This window comes from Drosophila obscura, unplaced genomic scaffold (assembly GCF_018151105.1).
Source record: "Drosophila obscura isolate BZ-5 IFL unplaced genomic scaffold, ASM1815110v1 contig_4, whole genome shotgun sequence".
In the NCBI taxonomy this organism is placed as follows: Eukaryota; Metazoa; Arthropoda; class Insecta; order Diptera; family Drosophilidae; genus Drosophila; species Drosophila obscura.
In genome coordinates this window covers 3,395,482-3,423,241 of record NW_024542828.1, presented here as the reverse complement: position 1 = coordinate 3,423,241, position 27,760 = coordinate 3,395,482, and the positions used below count along the sequence as shown (strand labels likewise).

Genomic DNA, 27,760 nt, shown 5'->3' with positions numbered 1-27,760 from the left:
TTAAGACGAATACAAACAATAATGATGAATTAGTTTATTTCGTGGAAGGAAGTAGGACAACAAATCAGGCGGTGGATACGATTTCTGAAGGCAGGCAGGACACGGATTCGGTATTTGGGCTGAAAGGTTAATTGAGAAGTTCTCAAGATCATTATTGAATAATGAAAGTACAGAAAGTTAAAAGAAAAATATTCATTATTTATAACATGGAAAAAACATTAGAAGAAATATTTACACAAAAAAAGACTGGCCCGATTTTCATTAGCAGGACCTAACAATATTCACAATAATTCCATAATTAACATATAATAGCAGCAGTTATAACCGTCCCTGCTAAGCATTCGTATTAAAATTGAATATATCTGAACTGCCAATTTCTACAATTCGAGTTTTTCCATACTCCTGCTTGCGACGTGACTGTTCAAACACAAATGTAAAAGCTGCTTGTCTTGTCTAATTCCGGTCTAATACAAATTAGTCGATTGCCTGGACGATTAGCGATAAGTTCGAGTATAAAGTAAAATCACAACAAATATGCAAATATTTATTTTCACACTAAACTTTGACGATAATGTTGGGAAATAGCCTGCAGGTTAAAGCACGGAAAAATTAACAGATAAAGTGGCAGTGGAAACAAGGAATCTACTCAAAGGAGACGAGCAGACAAGCAATTGCTTTTAATGTCGATGATTAGGATGCTTAGAGGGAGCTACTTAAACGCAGCCTGGCTTTGTTGCTTTTGTTGTCTACTTTTAGGCCATTTAACCAGCAAGCAGCAGTCGAAAAGAGAGTTTCACAGAGTGAAGAAGGAGAAACAGAAATTGGGCTTGGCATTGGCTTACAGATTGTTTAATGGGGCGTATGAGTAACGTGCGGTGTTTTGAATTATCAAATTAATGCCTACGACATTAAGTTTTTTCCTCTGATTTCCCATTCTATCTGTTGGATACCCGTTTCCGCCGTTGCCTCCGAAAAAGTTATATTTTGCCCTAGTGAAACTTTTCCCTACGTTCCTCTCACCGGCATTCTATTTAGTATTTTAACTTTTTTATTAAATTCCCCCATAGAAAGTTGTCCAAGCTGTTCCTGCTGCTGTTTCTTGCTGCTGCCTTTCCAATGCCACTTTGTTTATTAAATAAATATTTGGTATAACTTTTTGGGTATCTGACGCTTTGATGGACTTCTATGTAAGGACTAGGGAAGGTTTCAGACATCAACGGATAGACTATGAGGGAAAATTATTCAATGGCGGGCATAAAAACTTCCCAATTGTCACTAAGATTATAAATAAAGTGAGAGTACTTTATGCTGCCTATTAAAATGTGTATTATTTCTATTGTTGTTTTTCTGAGTTGAGTTTAAATTGGTTCATAAAAAGTCTGTTTCAAATACAAAATTCCACGAACGTTTTTTTAAGTTCTTTTAATAGGTCAGGTAAATCTCTTAGCGTTGAGGGTGTTTCCTTATGCTTCCAGTTCATGGCGAACAGAAAGAAGCCTCATAACATTCAAGCAGATGTTGTCTGCCTTGAAGGATCTCTATAGGTCGAAATATATAATAAAAATAGAGATATCTATCTAGAAAAAATAATATTTAACACAAATCGTTACCCATCTAGAGATGTCGAGATCATCTTTCTGACATTAAATTATAGCTTCCTTCTCTCCAAACATCCATTTATCAGACATTTGACGTCATTAAGTCATCCCTTTTTGCATTAAAATTGGTCTCCCTTTGGCCATTAGACCAGCAGCTGCTTGGTTCATTTGTTGGCAAATAAAACAAAAACCAAAGACATCGAAAACAGAAGTTGCGGGAATCCCAAAACACAGACGTAACCATCTACCTCCATCCTAACCCCAACGCCTACCTTACCCTTAATAACTTCAAAAAGGATTGGGAAAACTGGCAATTTCAAATATAATCTGAATTGGTGGGCTTTCAAATTGATTACGAGACTGGCATCATATGGCGGTATGGCGAAATGAATAACTAAAATGGCCGAAACCGAAACCACCTCCCCCCCCCCTGTTTACCATACTGTTAGCTGGTTGTGCAAACAGTTGTCGAGGTGTCAATGTTTGTGTGCAGACAGGCAATTCCGGCAAGATAGAAACCATTAAATAAGACTTGCCCTCGACCGCATCAAATGGTTGTCGCTGATGTTGGTTCTGCGGTTGATAGCCCTGGTATTGAAATGTGTCTTCAAATGACAGAGAAAGATGCAGAGAGTGTGGCAAACAGAGACAGAGAGTGTAGTAAACACAGACAGACAGAGACAGAGAAGGAAAGGCAGTGCAATTGCATCTCACATTACGCATACGCCGCGGTGGCACGTTGGAACAACTTTTTAGCTTTGTTTCACTACACAATTTTTTATTGCACACAGCGGGGCACGTATCGCACTGGCAATGCAGTGCAACACGAATGTGTAACCAAGGGCAAGCAACAGTTAACCTCCATATGAGATGTTTTGCTTAGAAAGAGAAAGAGAGGGATCTGTTATAAACCAATAAATAAACGGCAGGCACGTAAAACTGACGTGCATGATGAAGCGGATAAGTAATGGTCTTCGCTGGGATCTTAGTGCTCAACAATCAATAGGATAAACGCACTGCAAACAAAAGTTATGGACAACTTTTCCTCTCCACCTGGACCACATGGACACATTTTCCAAGGGTGTTCCGCCCTGTCAGCAGAGGAAATCAGTGCCAGCTATTAAATACCAACGTTGTAAAGCAGCCGTACGAATATGTTTACATCTTTTGGTACCCAGGAGCAATGGCAAAATGGTGTGTGGCCCCCGAACATGGACATGAAACATTCGAAACACGTCCATAACATACAATATATATGTGTACATTTATGTGCATACTTTTCTGTGGGGGTGTATGTTTATTTTTCGTTGACACACCGAAATTTCTACCATTTGCCATTTATAGAGAAACCAGTGCACGTTTCAATAAATTACATTTAAAATATATGTACATAAAAAAGAGCAAAATAAGACGAAGAAAACGAAGAATAGGCAGAAAAACGGAACAGAAATGGTGCTGATTTTAGTTCGACTAGTTCCAAGGAAAATATTGTAAAAATTTGTAGTTAAAGCTCATTAAATAAAAATCTTAAAACTATTCAATTGAGTCATACCTTAATTAATGGCACTCCTATCGACCACCCATTGAAGACCTCCTCCATAGGTTCTCCCATCTAACAACTAATGATTATTTTTCTGCTATTCTGTATATAATTCATTCATAAAATACGCACGAATTCAGGGTAAAGAGAGGCAGAGAGCAATAGCAGCGGCACGTACCGAATGTTGACAGCACGTGGCCATCATCTAACCCGGCAACAGAACCGCACCATTCCCCTCGGACACCCTAGAGGACGACAAGAAAAGCGGCGTCAGTCTCTATGAAAAATTTCCCAAACAAAGTCAGGAGAATTTCCCACTGTTTTCCCATCAGAGAGCACACCAGAGAGTGAGAGAGACGCATCAAGAGAGCGTGAAGCTGACGCCAACGCCGACAGCAGCTTCGGCTGCGACTGTTTTCCACTTACTTTTCAGGCCCAGTGGACCAGTTTGGAAAATTCGCACAATCAGTTTGTTTTGAAATTTTGCCGCGTTGCGTTCGCCACGAAAAGAGTGCTCCTCCCGCACAAAACAAAAAAATTATTCGAACAAAGATCAAAGTTCATTATAAATATCGAAATACAAATACTCGTCTCACAGTTCAAAAAAAATTATTGAATTAATATTACAACAAAAATATAAAAATTATTCTAAAATAAGCTGATCGATCGTTAAGTGTTAAATAGTTTAACCAATTATCCACACCTTTCATGGTTGATAAAATATTAAAATAAATGTGTGTTTTGTGAGCAAAACTTAATAATGAGATGGGGAAATACGTACCTATATACATATGTGCAAAATGTTTGTTTGCCATTCGGCGGCATCTGTCAACTGCAGTTCTTTCCATAAATAAATGAAAAATCAACAACAAATTACTGCTGAAAAAAACAAAAACAAAATAAAAAAGTATGAATAAAAACCGAATGCAAATACAAAAATAATGAGAAAATATTTTTCAAACACGTGTGTCATCAGAGTTTGTGCTTTTGTAGAGAGATTAAAGTTAAATTTTAACAATCATCCATCAATATTTATCAAAGGAATCTAACATTTTTCATTGTGAGAAGTTCTTTTAAGCCACAATTTGCGATCATTGGAATCTATAAAAAGGTAGGCTGTGGATTTGGTAGATCAATGTCGTCTTTTGATTTTATTTTGTGCACTTATTACTTCATCAGAAGTAAAGGTAGAGGAAGAAATTAGAACACCTTTGATTAAAAACTATTTTTTAAGAAATTTTACCTTTTAAACCTTAAAACCCTTTCACCCAATTTTCTATTGTCACCAATTTGAATGAAGTTTGCGGGCTGCCTCGAACTTCCCAGAATTTCGTCAAAGGAAGTTTCATTTGCCCGAAAAACCCATTTTCGTAGTTTTCTTTAGTTGCCGCCTAGATTTCTATTGTTAAAGCTAAACGCCCGACACGTTTCGTGCTAGTTTAATTAAGCTAAAACGGAACAATAAGTTAAATACAAAGAAAACACGGCACGCAATGGTTTCATGCAAATGAAAATTAATTTTAAAAAATAGCTTCAAGGGCTTTTGCAGGTGTAAGATATAGGTGTTCCTCTTCGCATTACCAAATGGAAAACGAAAACAGTGTGTGGAAGGAAGAACCGCCGGAAATCAAAGCAAAGCTAAATTCGTGTAAAAAAAAGGTGCCCACCCCAGCTCTCTCATTATGTAATTAAATGTAAATTTTCACGAACACGATTACTAATGAAAAGCAAATAGCATTAAAAAGAACAATTTCCAGTAAGTCACACAGCGAAATGACAAATGGGGAAAACCGCCCAAGGAATACAATTTTTTGAGAGGGATCAAAGCGAAACGAAACGAAGAAAATTAACTTAAAGTTAGGTCCGTACCTCAACGGTATCCGTCCTTCCTTTTGCGTATCCCGTATCACAGATCTAACCCCCCAAAAACCTTTTGTGGACCGACTCACACATGATTACTCACATGTCAGCAAAAAGGGAAAAATAAGATTTATTGCCAAGAAACCGAAAACCAAATGTTTTCCATTTCTCTTTGTTTTCGGTTACCTTTTGTTTTCATTTCCCTCCTAGTACCTAGGGTTTTCCTATTGCACCTTTCCACCTTTTCATGTTCATTTGTTTTTCTTTTTTGGTCGCTTGTCAGGAAATTAAACTATTAGGCTTTTTTGCTACTGTTGCTCCAGCAGCAGTAGCTCCTGCTGATGTGCGTAAACTTTTAATGAGACATAAAAGACATGGCCGAAATTATGCCTAGATCTAGGGACAGACAGATCCTGCTATCAGGACCACAGCTGTCATTAAGATGAAGCGAATGCCATTTTCGTGTGGGACCCGTAGACAAATTCTGCGAGATAAGTGGAACGGCCGTAAAAGTTTAGTGGACCAAATGAACATAAACTGCCGCTGATTACCTGAAAGTAATTCTATTTTGTTTTGTCGCTTTTCTAACTTTTCTTGAGGTGCTTGAGCCATGTATGAGACTGTTTAAGCCAGCTTTGAGTCTGTTTTGTGCCCGCTTTAGAGGTCTGTCAGCAACAGGCAGCAAAGTTATCACACTTTTGGCTCAAGTGCGGGACATTATTATAGGGGTTTGGGTAAAGGTACAGATTTAAGCAATGAAATAGGTGCGAAAGATGGGTTAGTGGATGGGTCTTAGTCTCAAGGATATCGTTAATGGCTTGCTTTAATTTGAATAAGTATAGTATAGAAAACTGTAATCAACATTTATAAATTTATTTTCGTTATTCACAAAATTTCTTTTTAATTTTTTTTTCATTTATTTATTCTTTCATTCATTCATTCCATATGTTTTGTATTTTTTATTCACTTCAGTAGATCTTGTTCCATTTATTATCTACTTTTGTTTATCGCCGATACACAAATGCAAAACTGATTTACAAAAACACTTTCCACAATTTATTGATGGATATATTCATGTCTTTCAACTGCAAAATTTACATTGCTCATATGGCTATCGATCAGGCATGTCCGCATGGACCTACTTGTACGTATATCAAGATTCAATCAACACAAACCATATTTTATATGGCAATCAAATTTCTTAAATATTTTGACCATCCCATCATCGTCTTCATGGTAGACTGGGGCGTGCGGCAAGCAAAAATAAATAAATTCAAGCACAAGTATCAGCATTTATCTCTCCCGGGGGCCTCATTCCATTCTATTTATCCAAAGATATTTGTACTCGTTATAGATTTATGTGTGTACGTATATATGTACGCAATCTGAAACAATTGAACAAAAAAACCAAGCACAATTTTGAGCCCAGAGCGTGGATATTGCATTCAATTTAAATTCATTCATGGCAATACCCCACACCATCCCCTTCCATATCCATAGCCTTATGATTTGACTATATAATCGCCTTAAAATAAAGTGGTATATTTTATGACTGTTCCCCAGAGGTGCAAAAAATTTAATGCCCCAAACAACTTTTCTATAAACTTTCAAGTTAGATCCAATCAAAAATCGGATGCATAAATTCAGAACAAACAAATGGAGAAAAAACGGCCTGAAGATTGGAAGTGTTGTGTACCGTGTAATTTAATTTTCTTATTAAATTATATATTATAATATTTATTATATCAACAAAAAATCTGTTGATATTATCTTAATGAATAGGCTGATTTGATATAGCAAACATAAACCTTGAAATCTTTGTCTAAGAAATAGAATCTAAATTATTCTAAAATGGTTATTTAATACTTTACAAAAATCAAATAGCTTTAAAATCTAAGGGATACAATTTTTATACATTAGTTATGGTATTTATGAAATATATATCCCGGTAGTTTTTATTTTAGAATTTGTATTCTCCCTTTGTTTTTTTATAGAACATTTTCATCTTGTTAATTTGTTTAACAGCAAAAATGTGTTTTAGTTGGGCATTTCTGAAATGCCAAAACAACAAGTTGTCTGTGGGGTTGGGGTTGGTGTTGTGGTGCCGGTCTGGCCCTATGCTTCAGACATCTATCTATCCGTTTGATCGGTGAACTGACGCCAGCAATTAATCGTCTTGCCTGCTGCTGACTTTGAGCAATCGTTCAAACATTCTTATGTCAAACGGGTAGTTGAAAGATATACGAGTATGTACGGGTACGCCTGCCTTTTGGCTAATTGATGGCTTATCATTTAATTGGCCGCTGTGTAAATTGCAATCACGAGCAATCGAGCATCAACAATCAATAAATATTAACAATAAATTATTCAATAATTGCGACCTCTTGCTGCTGCCCGTCAGCAGGTTTCCCATGATTTGTCATTTCGTTCAGCCTCCTTATTTTCCATATACTTGTATTTAAATTCATTTCCCATCACAATTTGTTGTGTGTTTCCGCTGGCCATCAAACATTTTCATTTTATTTTATTTCACTTTTTTTCGCGCTCATTTGTGTTTCCTTTTTTTTCTCCGTTGGATTTGTGCAAATATGCAAAATGATTGACAGCACAATTAAGACACCGCCAACGAGGGAGTCTGTCTGGGGAAGAGCATGGGACACGAGGCATGAGGCATGAGGCAGAGACAGAGACAGGGGCACGATGCAACCTTATATGGCTGCAAAAGTTTTCATTATTCAAACGCGTCACAGAACATATGTAACAACAGACTATGGATGCTTAATTTGAAATGGAAACGGTTTCTGTTGCAACGAAGATGGGATGCTCTTCAAAGACAAACGATTAAGAGCCTAATGCGATGCGGAAATGAAATTTAAGTATTACTCAGCTAAGAACCATCATACAATGCATGTTGGATACACTTCTTAGTGAGAAGTCATTCACTTCTAGCAAAACATTTTAAAGTCTTATTCAAAACAACTTTGGAGACAAAACTTTCCCGGTAAACTTTTCACTACTTCTAAAATCCTTTAGTATTCAAACTTGTTGGCATGCAGAAACTTTCTTTGACACGAAAATGCATTCAATATGCAATGGCACAGCTGTAAAGCATCTGCCAACCTCTTTTTAAAATAGATACAAATCTCTAATGAGGTAACAACTCTCATAGGAGGCATACCCCCTGGCATAAATTCATTACTCGATGTTTTATTTAGTCTTTCCACCATAGAGTTTTTAATCAGTAACTAAGACTCGTATAAATTATAACAGAAAAGTTAAACAACATATATTCAAAAAATGGGTGCTACTAATAGTAAGCCTCAGTCTGCAGAAATGGTCAATCCCCATCCATTCCAAGTCACTCGTGAGGTGCTGGAGCGCCTTGACCAGGCCAGGGAGGAAATGGAAAAGACTCCAAAACGATCTGCCCTATGCGAGCAGTGCAAAAAGCAGTCCCTGTCGGCTTCCAGTTCGGGTGATGCTCCATCCACTTTGGAGTACCAGTCGAAGGATGATCCGGAGGTGGAACAAGTGGCCTGGCCCTGGAGAAAGCGCGCAATGGAGATGGAGGAGGCCCAATTCGAAGAATCATTGAAGCGTGTAAAAGAGATCTTTGGTACCCAGGTGAAGTGGTCGCAGGATATCGAAGGCGAAATCAACGAGATGGAGAAGCAACTGACCACTTGCTACAGGGAGAATCCCTACGAGACCCTCCAGTGTGAACCGCTGGCCAAGCAGTATCATTCATTCATTTTTACCAACCACTTCAAAGCAATCTCAAAGCTGGAACCGAAAGATACGAAGCCGAAATCGTCTCGGGTGCCCAAAGAGCTTGTACAGATCGGAGCTAATAAGGAGAACAGCTCGGAGACATTTTTGGATTAAGAGAACAGACCAAGAACGATGCAAGTCCCTGACATATTCCGACTATTGATGCCAAAACACTGTCCAATCACATTCAATCATATTAATTATAGCTGAACACATAAATTTGACCAACCAAACACCACATTGCACAGATGACTTCAATTATACTCGCATCAGTTCTATTTAATTTTAAATAAAATGTGTTAAACGCAAGCAATTGGCTTAATTCAACGCAAATTAGTTGCAGTCGGTTGAGAATAATTTTATTTGGCTTATGCCCGACGTGTAGGCCGTTCTTTTATTAGCCTTGGCTGATTGCCAGCAAACACAATACGTTGTCAAACAAATGAATGACAACAACATGGCTGAAATGAAAGCCAAAAAGTGAAATGTGCATAAATAAAAAACAAACACGCGTTGGTTTCTTTCACTCTACCTCTGTCTTTCTCTCTCTGGCTCTCGCTGTCTGGCTGTTTGCTTATGTATAACTATTTCTGTGCACAACGTGACGTATGCGCAATGTTTCAGTACAGAAGCGACTTGAAGCTTTTCATACCTGACATTTTAAACGCATCTCAGGTGAAAATGCTCTCCTAAGTGAGTGGCCCGGCCCCTGACTGGGAGAAGAGACAAGTGCAGTACCAGGTTTTGGCAAAGGACGAGACTTGGCTCTGCGGCTGCGGCGAGCCTTGAACTACTTTGCGCCACAATGTCTGGCTCAATGTGCATTAGTGCAACTTGCACTTTCCACCTACAAAATGAAACGGCTGAGGGCACAAACAGGACGAGGGCTCTGCCTCTGTGGCCATAGGATATACGGATTTATACTCTCAGTGCATGGAAGCCACCTTATGAATGTTTTTAAGTTGAAAGTTGGGTTTGCTTTCGCTTTGGAAAGTATATGTGCTACATTTTAAAATTAAGATGAGGTTTGAAGACAAGTATCAGTATCAGAATTAAAGTCTACATTACAAAAAAAAACCCTATCCTAAGAGTATTCCTTCTTCTGGTTAGGCACAAAACTTTCTTACACACAAAAATAAATTCCAAATGCAATGGCAAGGCCCTAAATCATCTTCTAACTTCTTGCGGGAGGCCATAGTTGTTTCTGCTTATTTTACCCGTACTCAAAAAAGAGTTAAGGGGTATATTAGATTTTTGGTAAAAGTGGATGTGTGCAACGCAGAGAAGGAAACGTTTCCGACCCCATAAAGTATATATATTCTTGATCAGCATCAATAGCCGAGTCGATATAGCTATGTCCGTCTGTCCGTCTGTCCGTCCGTCTGTCCGTCCGTCCGTCTGTCCGTCTCGATGAGCGCCTGGATCTCAGAGACTATAAGAGCTAGAGAAACCAAATTTGGTTTCCAGACTCATGTGATATCACACTGCTACAAGTGTATTTAAAAATTTCGCCCCGCCCCCTTCCGCCCCCACAAAGAACGAAAATCTGTGGCAGGCACATTTTTAAAGGTACGATAGAACTAAACTAAACTAAACTAAGTATGGTAGAGAATGACCATAGCTACCAGATTGCCGAATCTGAATTAGATCGGATCATAATTATAGCCAGAATGAAGAAATTAATTTTCTGTTGGTTCCTCCACCGCCCCCTGCAAGAGACCCGTTACCTATCTCTTTCTCGCTCGCACACTCTGCCGCGTTCAGTGCGCGAGCAACCCCTAGCGGAGGAGATGTAGAATCTAAATGGAACATGTACAATCTACATGTTAGATGTAGAATATACATTGTAGATGTAGATAGCAGATGCAGCAAAAAAAAATTTTTTTTTCATTCTACAATTCTAAATAATCATATGCTCAAAATGTATATACTGACTGAGTGCGGGTATAAGTAGAGTCGCGTCCCCAGAAGCGACTCATTTTTACTGATTTTTCACACACATACGAGTATATATAATCATTTTGGGCCTTACACATTCCGCCATAAATCTGCTGAACAAATTTTCTCACATAGCATAGCCGGAATGCCAGAAGTTCTTAATGATGTTGTTTCCCGTTTTGGGGAAATTGGATTTTGAACATTAAATCAGCATCGCACACCTAGAGCAAACACAGAATAGTTTTGCAATTATTTATGCAAATTTAATTCAAGCCAAGAAAAGTGAATACGAGAGAACCTTTCATTTGAGTCTCTCGATGACACACAAACCTCATCGTTCCCTCTAGAGTTAAGTGGCTGCGAGGTCAAGTGGCAGCCGGCTATTAGCGCCCAATGACAGAATCGTTCGCCAAGCGATATCTGATGCGTTTTTGATTGAGCTATTGGATAAACCAGGCAAATAGTTGAGAGCTGTCAGTGTCGCCCAGCAGTCGCATTTTAAATGCAATTTCCATGTAGATTTTCTATATGTGGTACTCGTATTTCTGGCTGATTGGCAGCAGTTTCCACAGTTGTGTGGAAATTGATTGCGAAAAAGTGAAACCAATTGAAATATGCACCAATAAAATATGTTTATTTTAATTTACTTTATCTGTGACTAATGCTTGGACAGTTTTAGATAAAAGTGATGCTAAAGGCGAACGTTACGGCTATAAGTTACCCTCTTCTCACACTACACTGACCATCGAAGTATTTATACGCAAGTTGGCTACGAAATTTTGTTAAATAAGTTTGAAACTCTACGACGATGTCACAAATGTCAATATATATGTACTTTATTGATTATTTTATCTGCTTGAATCACATACACCCACGAGCTCTACTCTGCAGGGTACAATACCAAAAATATGATTTCATTTGTTAAAATATGCAGTGGAAAATCCACGTTTTGTTTGCAATTCATTCTCATAATCCTTGCACTGCCAAAACAGAGCTTTATATCTCCCTCTCTCTCTTTATTCCTCTGGCAGGTTCAATGCACGTTGCACAAGCCAAATCTTTCTTTTATTCTGCGCCACTTATTTGTCGCCGCGTTTTTGGGTTCATTTGTTTCGGTTTCGTTGTCGGTTTGCAACGTGCCTGGCATATTTCAAGAGAGAATATCTTCAACCGTTCAACTTTATTGCACTCTTTCTGTTCATTTACATTTCGGTGGTCGCCAGACAGCCAGATTAATGGCCAGGCATATATCTGCCTCTATATGCGTATACTTATTTGGGGAGATGGGAATTTGTTCCATATCTTAGTACTGGCATCGTCATTAAAGCCTACAAGTTATTAGGAAAATGCGTGTGGTGCGATGGACCGAAAAAATACCCAAAATACCGAAAATACCAACACGTAAAAAACGAAAATTTATTGATGCACACTTCCGCAAAAAACAACCGCAAACGCCAGCCCAGACACCAAAGAGCAGCAGCAGCAGCAGCAACAACCACAGGAAGCAATATGCTGGAGCAATAGCAAAAGAACAACATTAAAAATTCATTGAACGTTGTATAGAGGAATGGCAGATACTCTACCTCTAAAGAAAGACATGAATGTCAGGCTCCCATTCATACAGAAAGTGGGAAAAATTCAAGCGAACAATCGCAGGAAGTCAACTTTTTTTTAAAATCCATAACATTAGAGTTCGATTTTTATTGCATCTCCAAACCCCAACCCATAGTCTTTATGCTCTCATGGCAAAGCCAAAGCAATTCGAAGGGCAAACATTTATAAAACACTTTTGGCCATTTCTCTTCATTAACTGCATACCAGGCGAGATGGCCAGCAGTACGGGGACGGAACCTCTTCCTTAACCATTTTCCTGCGCCCTTCGTACTCTTACTCATCTACGAGAATTTCGCTGTTCATTTGTGTGTGTGTGTGGGGGGTGTGAGTACTATAGCCGTAGGCCAACGAAGAAACCGCTTAATGAAGTTTTCTCGCCGAAAATTCTTGTCGGCCACTTGATTGTCGGACATGCTGTAATTGATGATGGGGAATGGGTGGAGTGGTGGCTTAGGAAGACGACTGGAGCAACGACACTTTTGACAAATCACTCAGACCAGAACCACTTCCAATTAAATTGCCTTCTTTTCTGGATCATCTTTTGTGTGTGTCAGCGGGTGCCAAAACGTGTTCTGTTACAGCCAGGGCCAGCAGAAGTGTGTTGCAATTAATTTATTTGTGATACCATACGATACGCCCACTTGGTCACACGAAACAGTATACGAATTCAGTAAACCTAAACATCAAATGTATTTCTCTATAAATAAAGTGAAATTATAAACCACAGAAAAAGTGTGAAAGAGATGCAGCAAAATGCAACGGCCTGTTAATAATTAATTGCATAAATAACCGCAAGTTAAACCTCACCCACGAGTGCCGACAGGCAACAGTAACTCGAACAATAGAAACAATGTTAATACAGTTGGTCAATCATTTGTAGCAGTAGAATATAAATAATAAGATATAGAGACCAGGTTGTTAGTCACAGATCACTGGGGGCAGTACGACTACGACTACGAGTACGAGTTGTATTCCACTTTTAATCGATACTCTTTGCTCATCAGTCATCAGAGCGGTGTGGTGCGGTGCGCTCGAGACACATAAGCCATAAGACAAATATTGAATTACAAGCAAATATTATTTTTCCTGCTTTTATTGTAGTTTTGCATTCAATGTTTGCTCGTGGCTGTCATGGTCCAATAAAGTTGGCACTGAAACAAGTTTTTCTGTCATTGTTTGTTGTGGCTTTAATTCTAGTTTTGTCGTATATCAAATAATGTGCAGTGTGTGCTGCAAAAAGGGTATATGAATGAAAAATTGAGATTGAAATTGAGTGAATTTTAATATGAAGTATCATATTAAGTATACGCAAAGGCATATTTTTTGCAGCTTTAAACCCATTCCCCAAATATACAGCGGTTTCTAATATTGTTGGACAGTTCTTTAGTTATTCATTTCTTACAGTCTTTAACCTCTTTTTGCTTCCTGGCATTGTGTAAAGATTTGTTTTGGCGACGGCCCCCCGAACGACATTATTATTTTTTTTGCAAACAGAGACTTTAATTATGGCACTCGGCCTGGTCCTACGCTGTCTGCACAGAATTGTATCCCTCTCCCACACAAAAACACACAGATACACACATATGTGAAGGGAAAAATTGTTGACTGTCATTATAGGGACTTCCCCGTGCCCGCGAGCTGGAGCTGAAGCTGGGGCTCGACTTTAAATTGCAGCGACATCATTAAAGCCTCTCAAGGCATGAGAATGCAAAAGGTGGATATGGATATGGAACAGCGGGGGAGAGAGATGCCTCAGCCGTTGTGTGAGTCGCCACTCAAATTAAGTCGGCAAAGTGCACTGTCAAAGCGCATTTCATATGCATAAGGGATTCCTGGTCCCACCTTACATATATCTCCTCCCATTGCCATAGTCTCTCTCTCTCTCTCTCTCTCTCTCTATTTCTCTCCCTCTTACTCTTTCTCTCTGTATGGTGGCTGTCCCACTTCGGGGACTGGATCGGTTTGACGTTACCCAGGCGACAAATCTAATCGAAAACTAACCTCCCACGCTGCCAGGGGCTGGAAATCATAGAGCAAACCAAAACCAAAAATTACTGCGCTCTGAAAAAAAAAAAAATAACCAGCGGTGGTACGCGCTTCTAGTGCCATCCTCAGCGGACCGAAGAACGAGTGCCCTGAGGGTGTGGAGAGTGCCCGAAGAGTTTAGTCAAAGGTTGCATTGAGTGTCGGGCGTAACAGACATCCACTAGAGATATGTTCTCATGGCTGACGCGAAAAAAGAAAGAGATTTCAGCGAAATAAGAGGCACTCTAAGGGGGAATGAAGTAGTCTTTTAGAAAGAACTGCAAGAGAGCGAATTTTGTATGAATAAAACTGCTTCTAACGCAATGAAATAGTTTTCTACAACACCTCGAACCAAAAACCGCTGAAATAATCCCATAAAAATGTATATATAAATATTTCATAGCACCATCTAAAATCGCATTACCTGCATTACCTGACAATGAAAGCGTGAGCTTGAGGGCCAAAACAAAGCGAAATGCAACCCATTTATTTTCATTTTTGTCAAGCAAAGAAAAAAAATTTCTCATTTTGCACCACACGCCAAAAAATGCAAATGGTGGCAGCATTGCGGATGCGTGTGTGTGTGTGTGGTTTTGTGGTTGAAGGTCCGTTGGTGACTGTAATGGCACTACCATAAAATCCCTCCACTGTTGCGGTTGATTGGCCAAATCACTTGCCTGCAGTTCTTGCACTTTTTCCGGCCGCGATCTCCTGTTCCCCAGGCAATGCCACTGCACAAAAAATTATATAGAGATTTTGATTGAACAACATACTGAGGGACATGGACCTTGTATGCCTGTCGCGTGACAATATTTTCAGGCAATTCGTTGTCAAAGTTTTTGGGGCATAATTTAAATTTGTTTGGCCATGCAAAAAGTTAACCAAATGCAGCGCAATCTTTAAGCTCTAGTGCATTTTTAATTAACTTTCCACAAGTGTGAGTCTCATTATCAGAACAGCAGGGACAGCAGGGACAGCAGCATACGCGTATTTTTTCTTGTGAAAAGCGAACGAAATACACAGGAAAAGAAAAGCCATTTTAGGCGTGGGAGTGATGCCCATACAAAAGCTTTGGTGAAGGCTGGCGCCTGACACACTGTAGAAGAGGGTGTCTCAAAGGCAGACAGCGTGATGGCGAGCGTAGGACCTTTTGTTGGCTGTGGCATTTCAAGCGAATTCAAATTCGAGTCAGCAGCACCACCATGTTGACACTGCCATCGCTATAGTCACAGTCATCAACAGCATCATCATCAGAATCAGAAATGGGAGGAGCAGTAGGAGGCGCATCCGCATCCCATGATGCATCCCATTGAGCTCAACTCGTCAGCTGTCGACTATTGACAGTCCAAACAAAAACATATTTGATAATATGGCTGCTACAGCTCGGTGGGGGCATTTTCATTTCGTTTTTTCAGCTTTTTCCTCTACTTTTTTTTACTTGTGTGACTAATTAAGCAACTCTGTGAAAAGTTGGCCACTAATTCCCTGCGGAAAATATCACTAAAAAAGTTGGTTGAGGCTGCAAATAAACATTTTTTTCTTGTATAATTAATCAACATATACATATATACAAATATTATAAATGGAGTAAACCACACTTTTAATCCCTATATCCCTATGTATCGTTTTAAATTATTCTTCTTTAGTTTTGACAGATTTCGAGTACAGCAACTATTGTGCCTGAGACCATTTTTTTTACTTAACTACAGATGCAAATATTTGTGCTTAAATCTTGCATTAAAACATGTTCTTCTTTGTTATTTTCATACATTTTCTTTACTCAACCGAAAGTGTAAATATTTGCTCTTACTTTCTTACGCTTTACTGTAAAGCCTTGGGCCACTTTCGGAAGAAAAAAGTCTTCTTTTTACAAGCCTTATAAGTTCATTTATGAAAGGTTTAAAGTACTTTAAATGTCAGCAAACTTGTAAGCCTCAGTGTCTATATATATGTAATTTAATGATTGGCTTCAACTATTTTTGCAGGCAATCCTTTAGCACTAAAAAGAAAGCAAAGAAAGCAACAGCAGCAGAAGGGAGAACAACAACAGCAATTCCAGACAGCTGTTGTTGTGGTCAAGTGAGCCGCACAGCTTTAGAATGAAATGGAGATGCAAAGCGACTCTGGTCATGGACCAACGACACCATCAGCAGCGGCAACAACAGGAGGAGCAACATTCACACCGAGCACTTTCAATTGTCGCCTGGAAGAGGCGGCTTTGCCTGAGGTCTGGCAGCCGTTTATTAACTGCGAAGCGTATCAGGCTACCAGCTATCCAGATATCCCACCCACCAGCAACAGCAGCAACAGCAGCAGCAGCAACATCCTCATCAACAGCAGCAGCAGCTATACATTCCAGTGCACCAAGCAGACATTCAATCGGGCCGAGCAGACAGCATTCTATACTTGCCATGGCATGGGATGGGAGCCAGAGGCGGAGGCCTGCACGTCGAGGCTAAATGCACGACTGTTGCGATTGGTCCACGAGGCGTATGAGCAATTTCGACTGGCAATCAACGAGGCCCTCAGTGATAATGCGAGTGATACAGTTAGTTATAGTTCTAACTGCAGCAGGAACAGTACGGAAGGGAATGAGGTTGAGGATGAGCTCCTCTGTGAGGTGGGCCAAGAGCAGGGCACATTTCAATGCCACATGCAGCAGAGGGAGCGGGAGCGGTTGGAGGGAGAGCAGGGCTCAGGCGATAGTCTATTGGATGCCTTCACCAGCGGTGACTTTCAAATTGAGCTGGGCAACGGACAGGTGGACGGTCTCTGGTCCTTTCTCAACCTAAGCGATGTAATGGGCCCTGCCAACGACACTTTCAGCCTCATCAATGGCAGCAGCAGCACCAGCACCAGCCTGGATATGATTCTCTCCAACTACACCGCCCTGACCACAACCGCAACAACGGCAGCCAGCACCACCTCCACTGACATTGTAATCTCAAAGAGCTTTCTAGACTATAGTCCCCATGGCTACGATTGGCTCTTCCTGTTTGTGGTATTCTTCATCTTTGCCGGGGGACTGGGCAACATTCTCGTGTGCCTGGCCGTCGCATTGGATCGCAAGCTTCAGAATGTAACCAACTATTTTCTCTTCTCGCTGGCCATAGCCGATCTGTTGGTCAGTCTGTTTGTGATGCCCATGGGAGCGATACCAGCGTTTTTGGGTGAGTAAACGGAAATTTCCTTTTTCCTATTTGATTTTTCTTGCCATCAAACTATTCTTGTGGTATATCTATTCTGTTTGCTTTCCAAACCCCCTCTCCTTCCTTTCCTCTATTCAAGTATCTTCCCACTCAATCATCCCTTTTCTTCGAGTGTTCTTCAGCAATCAAGTGGCAATGCAAGTCAGCGGCTAATGCATTTGCACATGAATTATTTCGACGCCATTTCCTCTACGCCCCATCTACGCCCCCAATCACCACCACTCCCGCTCAGAGCCATTGTCATGAGTTGTTAGCCTCGTTGGCTGCTTCCGCTTTGGCTCACTTACAGCAAAATGCAGCAGTGGCAAAAGCTGAGAGGCGAGAGCCCAGAAGCTGTGCCAGAAGCAACAAACTAGAATGACAAACGCGTGACTTTCCGCGTTGGCTGATGTTTGAATTAAGAATTTATTTTTTCTTTTTTCGCGGTTTTTATTATTCCCCCTTAGCAGCAGCTGCAAAAACTTGAGTGGGAAAATACAAATTCATTTCCCTGAAGATCACTTGAGCAGTTAAATAATTTATTTTCCTTCCTTTAGCCTTCAATGATATTCTCTTTTTTCTAATATAGAGAAAAAACCTTGTCTGTTGATGAAAAATCCCTTCTCATTGCTTGTTTAATATGTAAAATGTTCGGTCAACATATTCAAACTCTGGGTAATTTGCATATGACACTGATAAAACCTCAAAACAAAGTCCTTACTCCTAGCAGCAGCCAACCCTGGAAAGGGAACGAACCCAACGTAGCATAAACAGATCAAACGTTTGCATAAATTAAACGTATGTACGTACATTCATCGCACAGATCCCCAACCAGAACCCCAAACCCACAACCAGAACGAGAACCAGAAGCACAACCAGAAGCATAACCAGAACCCATCGCATGTAAATGGATTGAGTGCCAGTCCAAGCACATTAACAACATTAGGGGAAAATTCATTTTGCTCATAGAGCGCATTAGTTTAGTCACTGTGTGCTGACATTTTATTTATGTAAAGTCTACTTTTAGGTACTGGCCATTATCAGGGGGGGAAATGCTGGGAGAACCGAGTATACGTAGCAGGGAGAGCAGGGATAGAGAAGGAGAGCTATTCTAAAAGCAGCTTTAGTCTTGGTAGAAAATGAAGCAAACTTCGAATGGAAAACAGACTTAAATCATTATTAAAATTACATAAGGAGTGGTCGCTAAATTATTCTAATATATCAATGTATTCTCCAAGCTCTAATTCGACTTTAAGGCACTTTAAATGGGACCATACTAAGTCCAAATAAAGTTTATAGTAAGATCCCAATGGAATGACTTCGAATCAAATGCAACTGTTTAAAGTTTTTCCTTCCAAAATGCATCCGGTCTTAATCTTTTATTTTCCATGAGCTTACTGTTTATTTTTGCTGCACTTCGGCCACGCCACATTTTGTGCAACAGTTTTTTTTTTATTTTTGCCTTTTATTATGCCACTTTGCGTGGCTCAGGGCCCAAAAGCCCAGGGCTGAGACAAGGTCTGTTATATTTGTGTGTGTGTGTGTGTATTTTTTGGCGAGTATTGTTCTGTTCCGTTTGCCTCGCTGAGAAGTAGACGACAACAGTAAACTAAATGTAACTAAAAGCCTTAAGTGTGGTTTTAGCCTGGCCAAGAGCCTGGCCCAACAATTAAGCTGAAAATGGGGCCAGTCATCCAGTCAGCCAGCCAGTCAGCGGTCTTCTGTGTGGATTTTAGTTTGTATCAACATTGCTTATTGTTTAGTCGGTGCTATCGTAGTTGGCTTAGACCTCCACCCACCCATTGCCAAGCCATTTGAACTTTCGTTGAAAACTCAGGCTAGACTTTCGGTCTGGCTTTCTGCTCCGTCTGAGTTTCCATTGCCACACTAACTTTTGTTTTTTGGGGGAGTCCAAAGACATTAAAAATTATTTTATAGATTTCAAAAGTGAGTGGTTTTTGGATAAATAAAAAACAAGAGGCAGGTTCCGTTGAGACCTTAGGATACCTGGTAGTCGGAATTATCAATATCTTGAAGATTAAGGCTACTTTAGCCCTTCCAAAACTCAGTTTTTTTCAAAAGAAAAAGCAAACTGAAAGGGATGCAGCAAGTAATAATGATACATTTCCGTTGGGAAAGGGATGGAAAATGATTTCTTGATAATTTCAATATTTTCCAGCCGACTTAAATAACCACTGAGGCAGACCATTTCCGCATTAAATTCCAAGATATTCTTACATATATTTAAGGCACTTATGTCTGCCCTTCTACCACTTCAGGGGCTGAGCGAATGTACCACATATCGTATGCGTAATAAATACATTGACAAAGCCCTCACACTTCCTCACACACTGTTGTCTGCCTGTCTGTCTCTTTGTTCGTCCGTCTGTTTGTGTCAGAGACAAGCATATAAAACTAAATACGACATGAAGGTCTGCCCATTCCTCGCCCTCCATCTCCTGCAGCTTCTATTCTATATGCTTTTGTTGTGTGGCAAGGACCCTCATGTATCTGTGTGTCTCTGGCCAAATAGCGTGTAAAAACCAGCCCAACGCTCACCAACGTTCACCAACGCCCAACGCATTTAAGCGCAATTTGTACTAATTAATACGGAATTTGCCATTGAGAGTGGAGAAAGAGAGAGAGCTACTCGTAAATAGATCCCCGACTGGGGCAGCGGCAATTGAGTTTGTTCTGTGTTCTGCTATTCCCTCCTTTGAGTGCTCGACCTGCCAGGATTGTCGCACAGCCCCCATCGATGTCAAGGTGAATGAGTCAGTCGAGTGGTCTGTAACGGACTCTGAAATGAAATGAAATGGAAACGAATCGCTGATATAAGAATGTTGTTTAATTGAGCTGGAAATTGGTTAGAAACAAAATATGTTGGATATTTCTAAATACAAATTAAAACTTTGCTTTTGGTTTAATCATACAAGCATTCAATAAAATAAATATTCGCTCAGAAAATTCGATTGAAAGTTAAAGAGTTTCCTATCAAACTATCCATCCATAAATCACACAGTTTCCCTTCGGTTTTCATTTGCCTGTCTAGGCCCTTCAAATTGTCATATCCAAGCGTTACAAATTTTGCACGCAACCTCTAGCAGTTGTCCTGACGACCACAATTTGGGGGCTCTTTGGTCTTTGGATGGGATGCACATAAACCGCAATAAACAATTCCATTTTCCACATTTCACTTTGTCATTCATGGTTTCTCTAACGAGTTTTTCCGAGCAATGCCGTTTCAATTTAACTTTGATTTGTGCTGGCAGTTTGATGACGAAAGGTTTCCTCTGACTGACTTAATTGAACTCTGTTTTGCCCCCTCTGTTGTGTAGGCTATTGGCCACTTGGTTTTACCTGGTGCAACATTTATGTGACCTGCGATGTGCTGGCCTGTTCATCGAGCATCCTGCACATGTGCTTCATCAGCCTAGGGCGTTATCTGGGCATACGGAATCCGCTTGGGTCCCGGCATCGATCTACAAAACGTTTGGCTGGCATTAAGATAGCCATTGTTTGGCTGATGGCCATGATGGTATCCAGTTCGATTACAGTTTTGGGTAAGTATTGCCACCCCCATACTAAGTAGTTAATAACGACCATCTATTGTGTGTCCTGTGTACAGGTTTGGTCAATGAGAAGAACATTATGCCGGAGCCGAATATCTGTGTCATCAACAATCGGGCGTTCTTTGTGTTTGGTTCGCTGGTGGCCTTCTATATACCAATGCTAATGATGGTCACCACCTATGCCCTGACCATACCACTGCTGCGCAAGAAGGCCCGCTTTGCTGCCGAACATCCAGAGAGTGAATTGTTTCGAAGGTGAGTAGCTGTAAAGGGGGAGACAGTGCTAGAGACAATTAAAACCCGATGCAGATGGAAAAGAGGAAATAAAACCCAACTTTCATGTTAATTATCAAACTCCCTTTTGCTGTCCAGCAGCCAATCGATATCCATCAATTATTCCACATGAAGATGGGAATGGAATCCTTCTTCAGCACAACTTTTCCTTGTGCGGAACCAAATTTCCGTCCTTTGTTCGTTTTTTTCGTGCTTCCCTTAAACGATGCAGTTTTTGCATTCACTGATTGACTGACAGAGGGGCAATCAAAGCCCGGCCAAGCGCTGCAAATTAGCCTTAACTCAATCAGGCTTCATCGATCCACCTCCCTTTTTCGTGTCTCTCTCTCGCTTTTATAGGCTGGGTGGACGCTTCACCATAAGGCCGCAGCATAGCCAGCAACAGTTGCAGATGCACAGCAGCTTCAGCAGCAGCAATAACAAATTCCTGCCCATGAGTGACAGCAATCGAAATTTTAACAATGCAAGAGGTGCCGGTGCTGGTGCCGGTTCAGATCCAGAAGGTGGAACAAGAGGAAACAATAGCATGGAAGCCACCGAGCGTCCTTTGATGCAACAGAGAACGACAAGCAGCCACAGCATGGGGACTGTCAGCTTTCGCAATGTGGCCAATGGGGGAGGTGGCAGTAGCAGCGGAACTGGAGGAGGAGGAGGAGTCGCCACCAGAGGTGGCCTAAGTGGTCGCAACAGTTTCCGTTTTACTGGCGGCGGCATCTTGCGTCATTCGTCAACACCCGGCTCCGGTAGCACCTCCGCCGGGTCTTCAATACGGGCCAGCAGGCCACAGGCGAATAGCTTCTGGCGCAAACACGGCGGCAATCCCAATCTAATGGACAGGTAAGATGTTGCGACAACATAGCATTAATTAGAGTGAGAATTTCCCCTCCCATTCAAAGCCATGCCATCCCATCCCGACTCCACAGCATTGATGTGCGGTGACGCCTTATGCAAATGACCATTTACCATTTAATTGGATTTTCTGTTGCTGTCCTATCCTACAGTTATGGTCAAGCACTGTACTATGCTGACTCGACCACAAATCGAAATCATCCATGAAATTAAAAGTCATTGCGGTCTAACCGGACAGAACCCATCGGCAATGACAAATCTCAGCCACAAAAACCCGAAATTCCCCAATCAATGCCTCGCCCTACAGAGAGGGGGAACAAGAAAAAAAATCACATGATTATTATCTCGTGAGCATACAAAAGCTTTTATATTTATTAGATTTGTTTTACACCACTTCTCGTTCCGGGGAAACGGTTCAAGGCGCCATTTGGACCAAGTTTTTCCCGACTACTTTCCTTGTGGAAATTAACATAATTCACAATACATAGTACAAAGTGCCAAGCGGTTTTTGCTCCTTGTTTGACTTCGGTTTTGGGCTCAAGTGATATTATGTTTTGTTCTGTTACTGGAACTCTACTTTGTGGCTATTAGTTTTGTGCTTAAAGAGGAGGAGCCCGTGTCCCTTTCCAACCATAAGTAGCCGCCATATGGGGGCTGGCTACCAAACAATCAATTACAATCATCTTATTGCAATTAAATGCACATTCAAAAGCTGTCGCACAACATGGCGTATACATAATTTGCACCAGCCTTGCCCTGAACATAAATCACTCACACGTCATGCGGTGCAGCGAGGGAAACTGAAAACAGCAAACAGAAAAAAAAAGGAAACATGCAAACACGAAACGGTTTGTCGCACTTGCAGCACTTCAGCTGGTCTCCGGGCTCCCTTCTTTGCCACATTGTTGGTGTTTGCTGTTGATGCAACAATAAATAGCACATAAAATGCAAAAAGGGAAGCCACAAGAAACGCCAAAAACGAATGTCACATCCCGACAATGTAGCCCAGAACTCCACAACAACAAAAAAGAAATAACCGAAAGATGGAAGTAAAGTGCAACCGAAAATGGCAGAAAAAATTTGCAAATGACATTTGCTTGCCGGTTGTCAGCAGAATTTTAGCATAACCAGAGAGAGCCCAAGGCCCGACGGTGGCGGAGGAGAACGAGGAGAATTACGTAGAGCCAAAGTCAAGACCCAAGTAAGTCCTCGACTTAAGCACGCCCCGGGGCTGTGAATGGGGCTTCAAACGGGCCGCCGCCACCACTGACGAATGTCACGTTTAGGCACCTTGCTTTTTTCTGGCATTATGTGATGAACAAGCTGGCGCATAAATATATGAATTCCTAATGAGCCCCGTGTCCCCTTGAGCCTGCGCAGGTAGAGCCCTGCCCTGGCCTGAGTCACTGGGACAACACTGGACAACTTTTGCGTTACAGGAACAAACTTTTCGCTTTAGCTTGCAAATTATTAGTTGGACATTTGACGCCACTTGGGCGGGTGCTTATTTAAATGCTTCTGCTGTTTCTGCTGGCAGAAATTGAAAAACTTTACATTTTATTCGCTGAGGCAGCAACAGTTGCAAAGTTGCAAGAAAGAACCAACCAAGCAGCTGTCACATTATAGGCTGGCCTCCAAAAGAAAAAGTTGCACTATGCATTTGTTGCCCCATCCCGCCGAGAGTTGAGATCACTTATTCCGATGTCCTGACTTCTGTCATCCAAATGATACAAAGTTGCCCCATGAAGGCACAAATTATAAATTCATCATTGGAGATGTTCGAACGAGTGGGCTGAGAGCTAAGGGCTAAGTTTTCTGACATCGTTTTAAGTTGCATTCAGCTCTGTGTCCTGCAGGAAGTTTAGTTGGAAAGTGGAACAAGAAGAACAAAGAAAGTTGTACGTTTCATTAGGTTACGAAATTAACGTTTCATTAAGTTACGTTGCTCATTCTGGCTTGCATAAATATTTATAGTTTATAGATTATAGTTTCATTCTTCTTCTCTTGGGGAACGCTCGTTAGTGGCTGTCTTTGCATCAATAGCATTTCCTAGTTCAATTTCTGTTGTACTCGGTTTTCGTTTCAATTTGTTTCATTCACTTTAATCCTACTTAAAGGCTTTCTATTGCTCTCATTCGTTTATTTTTATTTTTGCGCCACTAACATAACTCCACTTTAATACATCACTCCGCAGTCTACTTGTCTCCGCATTCCCGAAAACCCATTTCCATTCGCCCATCTGCCAAAAACAAAGCATTTAGCTAAATTGCCAGATCCTAAGCTCCGGCAGAGGATACACATGGAGCAGAGATCCATCCCTGATGGTTCAGGGTCGGTTCAGGGGTCTCGGTTCAACCCCGAGAGCAAAGTGAAAGTCATTACATTTGGCTCCTAAGGCTACCAACTCTGATGCTCTGCTCCAGTACCGTTGCTTGCTTCCCGCTCCCTTCCCTCCTGCTGCTTCATTACATTAAAAGTCAATTTTATCAACTGTTGAGTTCGGTGTCGGAACGGGGATGGCTCCCCAGCAATCAAAAGACTCAAATCTAATATCAAACACTCGCTAAAAGAAACAAAAAAAAAAAACAATCTAAATATGCGACTTTGCCTGCTCCCAAACCTTCTCTCACTTCTCCACTTTCTCGTAGCCATCCGAATCGACGAGCCTCTGTGCGTGTGAGCATCTCACAGCCACAATTGGGTTACCCAACAAATGGCAATGGAGCTGGAGGCGGAGGCAATAGCACAGCAGCTGCGACAACGAGCTGCACAACTCCTGGAGGCGGTGGAAATGGCTCCAGCACAGTGAGCATATCCACCATACAGGGACATGGACAGAACCACAACCAGAGCGGAGGCGGAGGTGGAGACGGAAGCGGAGGAAGCAATCACCACCTGGAGCAGGTGAGGGACGGTATGCCCACAGCGAAGCCTGTTGATGAACGACAGCAGCGCCACAAATTGCGTCCCTTTAAATTCGCTTTAAATCGTGTGGCCACGCCCACACTCAATTTGCGGTGAGTCAAACAAAAATTACAAATCCCTAAAATAATGACTGTATCGAATCTCTCTCTATCTCTTAGGTTCCTCAACAATCGCAGCAAACGAAACAGTTTGTCTGCCAATGCAGTGGCCACGGAGCAGAAGGCCACCAAGGTCCTGGGTCTGGTGTTTTTCACCTTTGTGCTGTGCTGGTCCCCGTTCTTCATACTGAACATCATTTTTGCCGCCTGTCCGGAGTGCCAGGTGCCCGAGCATGTGGTCAACACCTGCCTCTGGCTGGGCTATGTCTCCTCCACGATTAATCCCATCATCTATACCATCTTCAATCGGACATTTCGGGCTGCCTTCATACGTCTGCTCAAATGCAATTGCGAGCGGTAAGTTTGTTTTTGGCATTGTGGCATAATTTATTGCTGTGTAGAGTGCATTGTGCTGGGGGAATTGATGTGCAACGTGACGTATGATTGATTTTCGGGTATTTGTATTCCTTTGACTGTAGCGCAGCGAAAAGGGGATGCAAGATGAATGACCAGCCATTAAGAAGAGGGATTATTGAGCATTGTCCAGCAGGATTAAGGGGGTATTTGAGAGAATGGGAGATATTTAATATGGAATATTTTTGTTCAAATACTGGATATTGGATAACCTCTAAGAATAATGGAAGTTTTCCTCAACTCTATTAATATTTAAGGGTCAATAGCTTCATTATTATAAACGAAAACTAATATAATTTTTATTTACAATCCATTTGCAGTTCCGGTCGTCCGTTGCGCTATCGCTCTGTGACCGAAGGACGCGGCGCCCTGAGCCTGTGCGCCCCATCCGCTCTGCCGCTGGCCATCTCCTTTCAGGGCGCACCACTCATGACGCCATCCACCGTGAATGCGACGCCGCTGAGTGATTTTCAGGGCGGTTATACAATCGACGATGACGAATGCTAAGGAAGACGAGAGGACCCCACCACCAGTCTTCTCTCCCCATAAAAAAATAATACGAATTTATAAGCAGCTACAACAGAAATCTTAGCTTCAGTTTGAGGCAACTGTACTTATTAGCAGCGAACTACAGGGTGATGCAGGCATGCAGAACTAAACAAAACTCCAAACACACAATCAATGCGACAACAATTGATGGCTTTTGTACCTGCAGCAAAAGCAAACATAACAAAACTTTAACTTAAAAGAAAACTCATCATATCATTGTATGACAGAGGGCAGGAGATAAATAGAGAAAGAAGAAAGACCAACAGGAATAGAGAGTGAGAGAGAGAGAGAGAGTTAGATAGTGTGTGCTTTATGATGAAGTGACTGTACCTGTGTTTTCATTTCCATGCCAAACCTTTTCTAGCTTTAAACAACGCAACAACAACACACTGTATTTGTAGAGATAAGCCTAACCTAAACTAAACATAAATATAAATCATTAAAGGAAAATAATACTAAAATTAATGTATAACTTAAGTGAGTTGAAAAAGCATTGAGAAACCTATTGAAATTACCTGTGTAGCAGCTGTGTTTGTTAGTCATTAGAATGCTAAGCCTCTAAATAGTTTGATTAGTTGATAGTTCGATTAGTACGGAATACAATTTCATGAGCCCCTCCATAACCTACCCACTCGATGCCTATTCCAATGTCCAGGCAGCATTGCTGTTCCCCATTAGTTCCCTCTTCCTGTGTATGTCTGTGTAAGTCTATATAGTGTATAAGTTTAATGTTAAATGCAATACTTGATATATAATATACATTAAATGGAAATATACATACTATTTCTCTGTAAGAATGTTTTCTCTTTCTTTCGAATGACTCAATTTTTTGCCAGTGGTAATGATGTTGTGGAGTGGAAATTCTTGTTCCATGAGGTAGTTTTGGGGTGTTTTTTTGGCTAAGTAAACTGGGAGCTTATTTTGCTAAAGATCTTTGGGAAACATGAAACATGTAAGTTTCCTTTTGTGTTTCCTCCAACTTTTATTCTTTTAGTATTGCCAATTATTTTCAATGCTGAGCAGCTACAGAATCTCTGATGAAGCAAGCTTTATCTATATATCATACCTCTCAAATGAATTAGATTCCTTTAAGCAGCTGCTGCCCGCACATTTCATAGCGAAAAGTTTAGCCCACCCACCGATAAACTTGCCTCAGGACATCGAAACAAAGGCTTTGGCCTTTTCAAAGTTTCCCACCACCGACACCACACGAAATGACAAACAAATATGCACTTAATATTGTACTCCAGGATGTGTTTACTTTCAGCAACAATTCCGGCATACAATTCCCTCCCCTCTCCTTTGTGAGAGTGGGAGCCGAGCTTAGAGTACCGGAATGACAATGCCGTCGGTTGCATTTGCAGAGCCGCAAACCGAAAGACAGAGAGGGTAAACAGACAGAAACAGAGAGAGAGAGAGAGACCAATAGCACAGGCCTGCCTGGGGCGTATCTAATCAAGATATGTGAGTGTTAGGCGGGACTTAAGTGCTTTACGTCACAAGCGCACTAGCTCCCACTAACTTC

At 41.1% G+C, this 27,760-nt stretch overlaps 2 protein-coding genes across 2 annotated transcripts; both read left to right on the top strand.

Annotated features, from left to right (window-relative positions):
- Window positions 1–3,624: 3,624 nt before the first annotated feature.
- On the top strand, window positions 3,625–26,815 carry LOC111073761 (5-hydroxytryptamine receptor 2A). The gene is made up of 8 exons (XM_022366245.2): window positions 3,625–4,249; window positions 16,332–17,516; window positions 20,873–21,097; window positions 21,163–21,361; window positions 21,740–22,237; window positions 24,898–25,266; window positions 25,333–25,629; window positions 26,007–26,815. Exons 2-8 carry the CDS (start codon window positions 16,451–16,453, stop codon window positions 26,191–26,193), a joined length of 2,841 nt encoding a protein of 946 aa, XP_022221937.2. The 5' UTR covers window positions 3,625–4,249; window positions 16,332–16,450; the 3' UTR covers window positions 26,194–26,815.
- On the top strand, window positions 8,212–9,078 carry LOC111073767. The gene has a single exon (XM_022366258.2). The coding sequence runs from the start codon at window positions 8,296–8,298 to the stop codon at window positions 8,881–8,883; it is 588 nt and encodes a 195-aa protein (XP_022221950.1). The 5' UTR covers window positions 8,212–8,295; the 3' UTR covers window positions 8,884–9,078.
- Window positions 26,816–27,760: the final 945 nt, after the last annotated feature.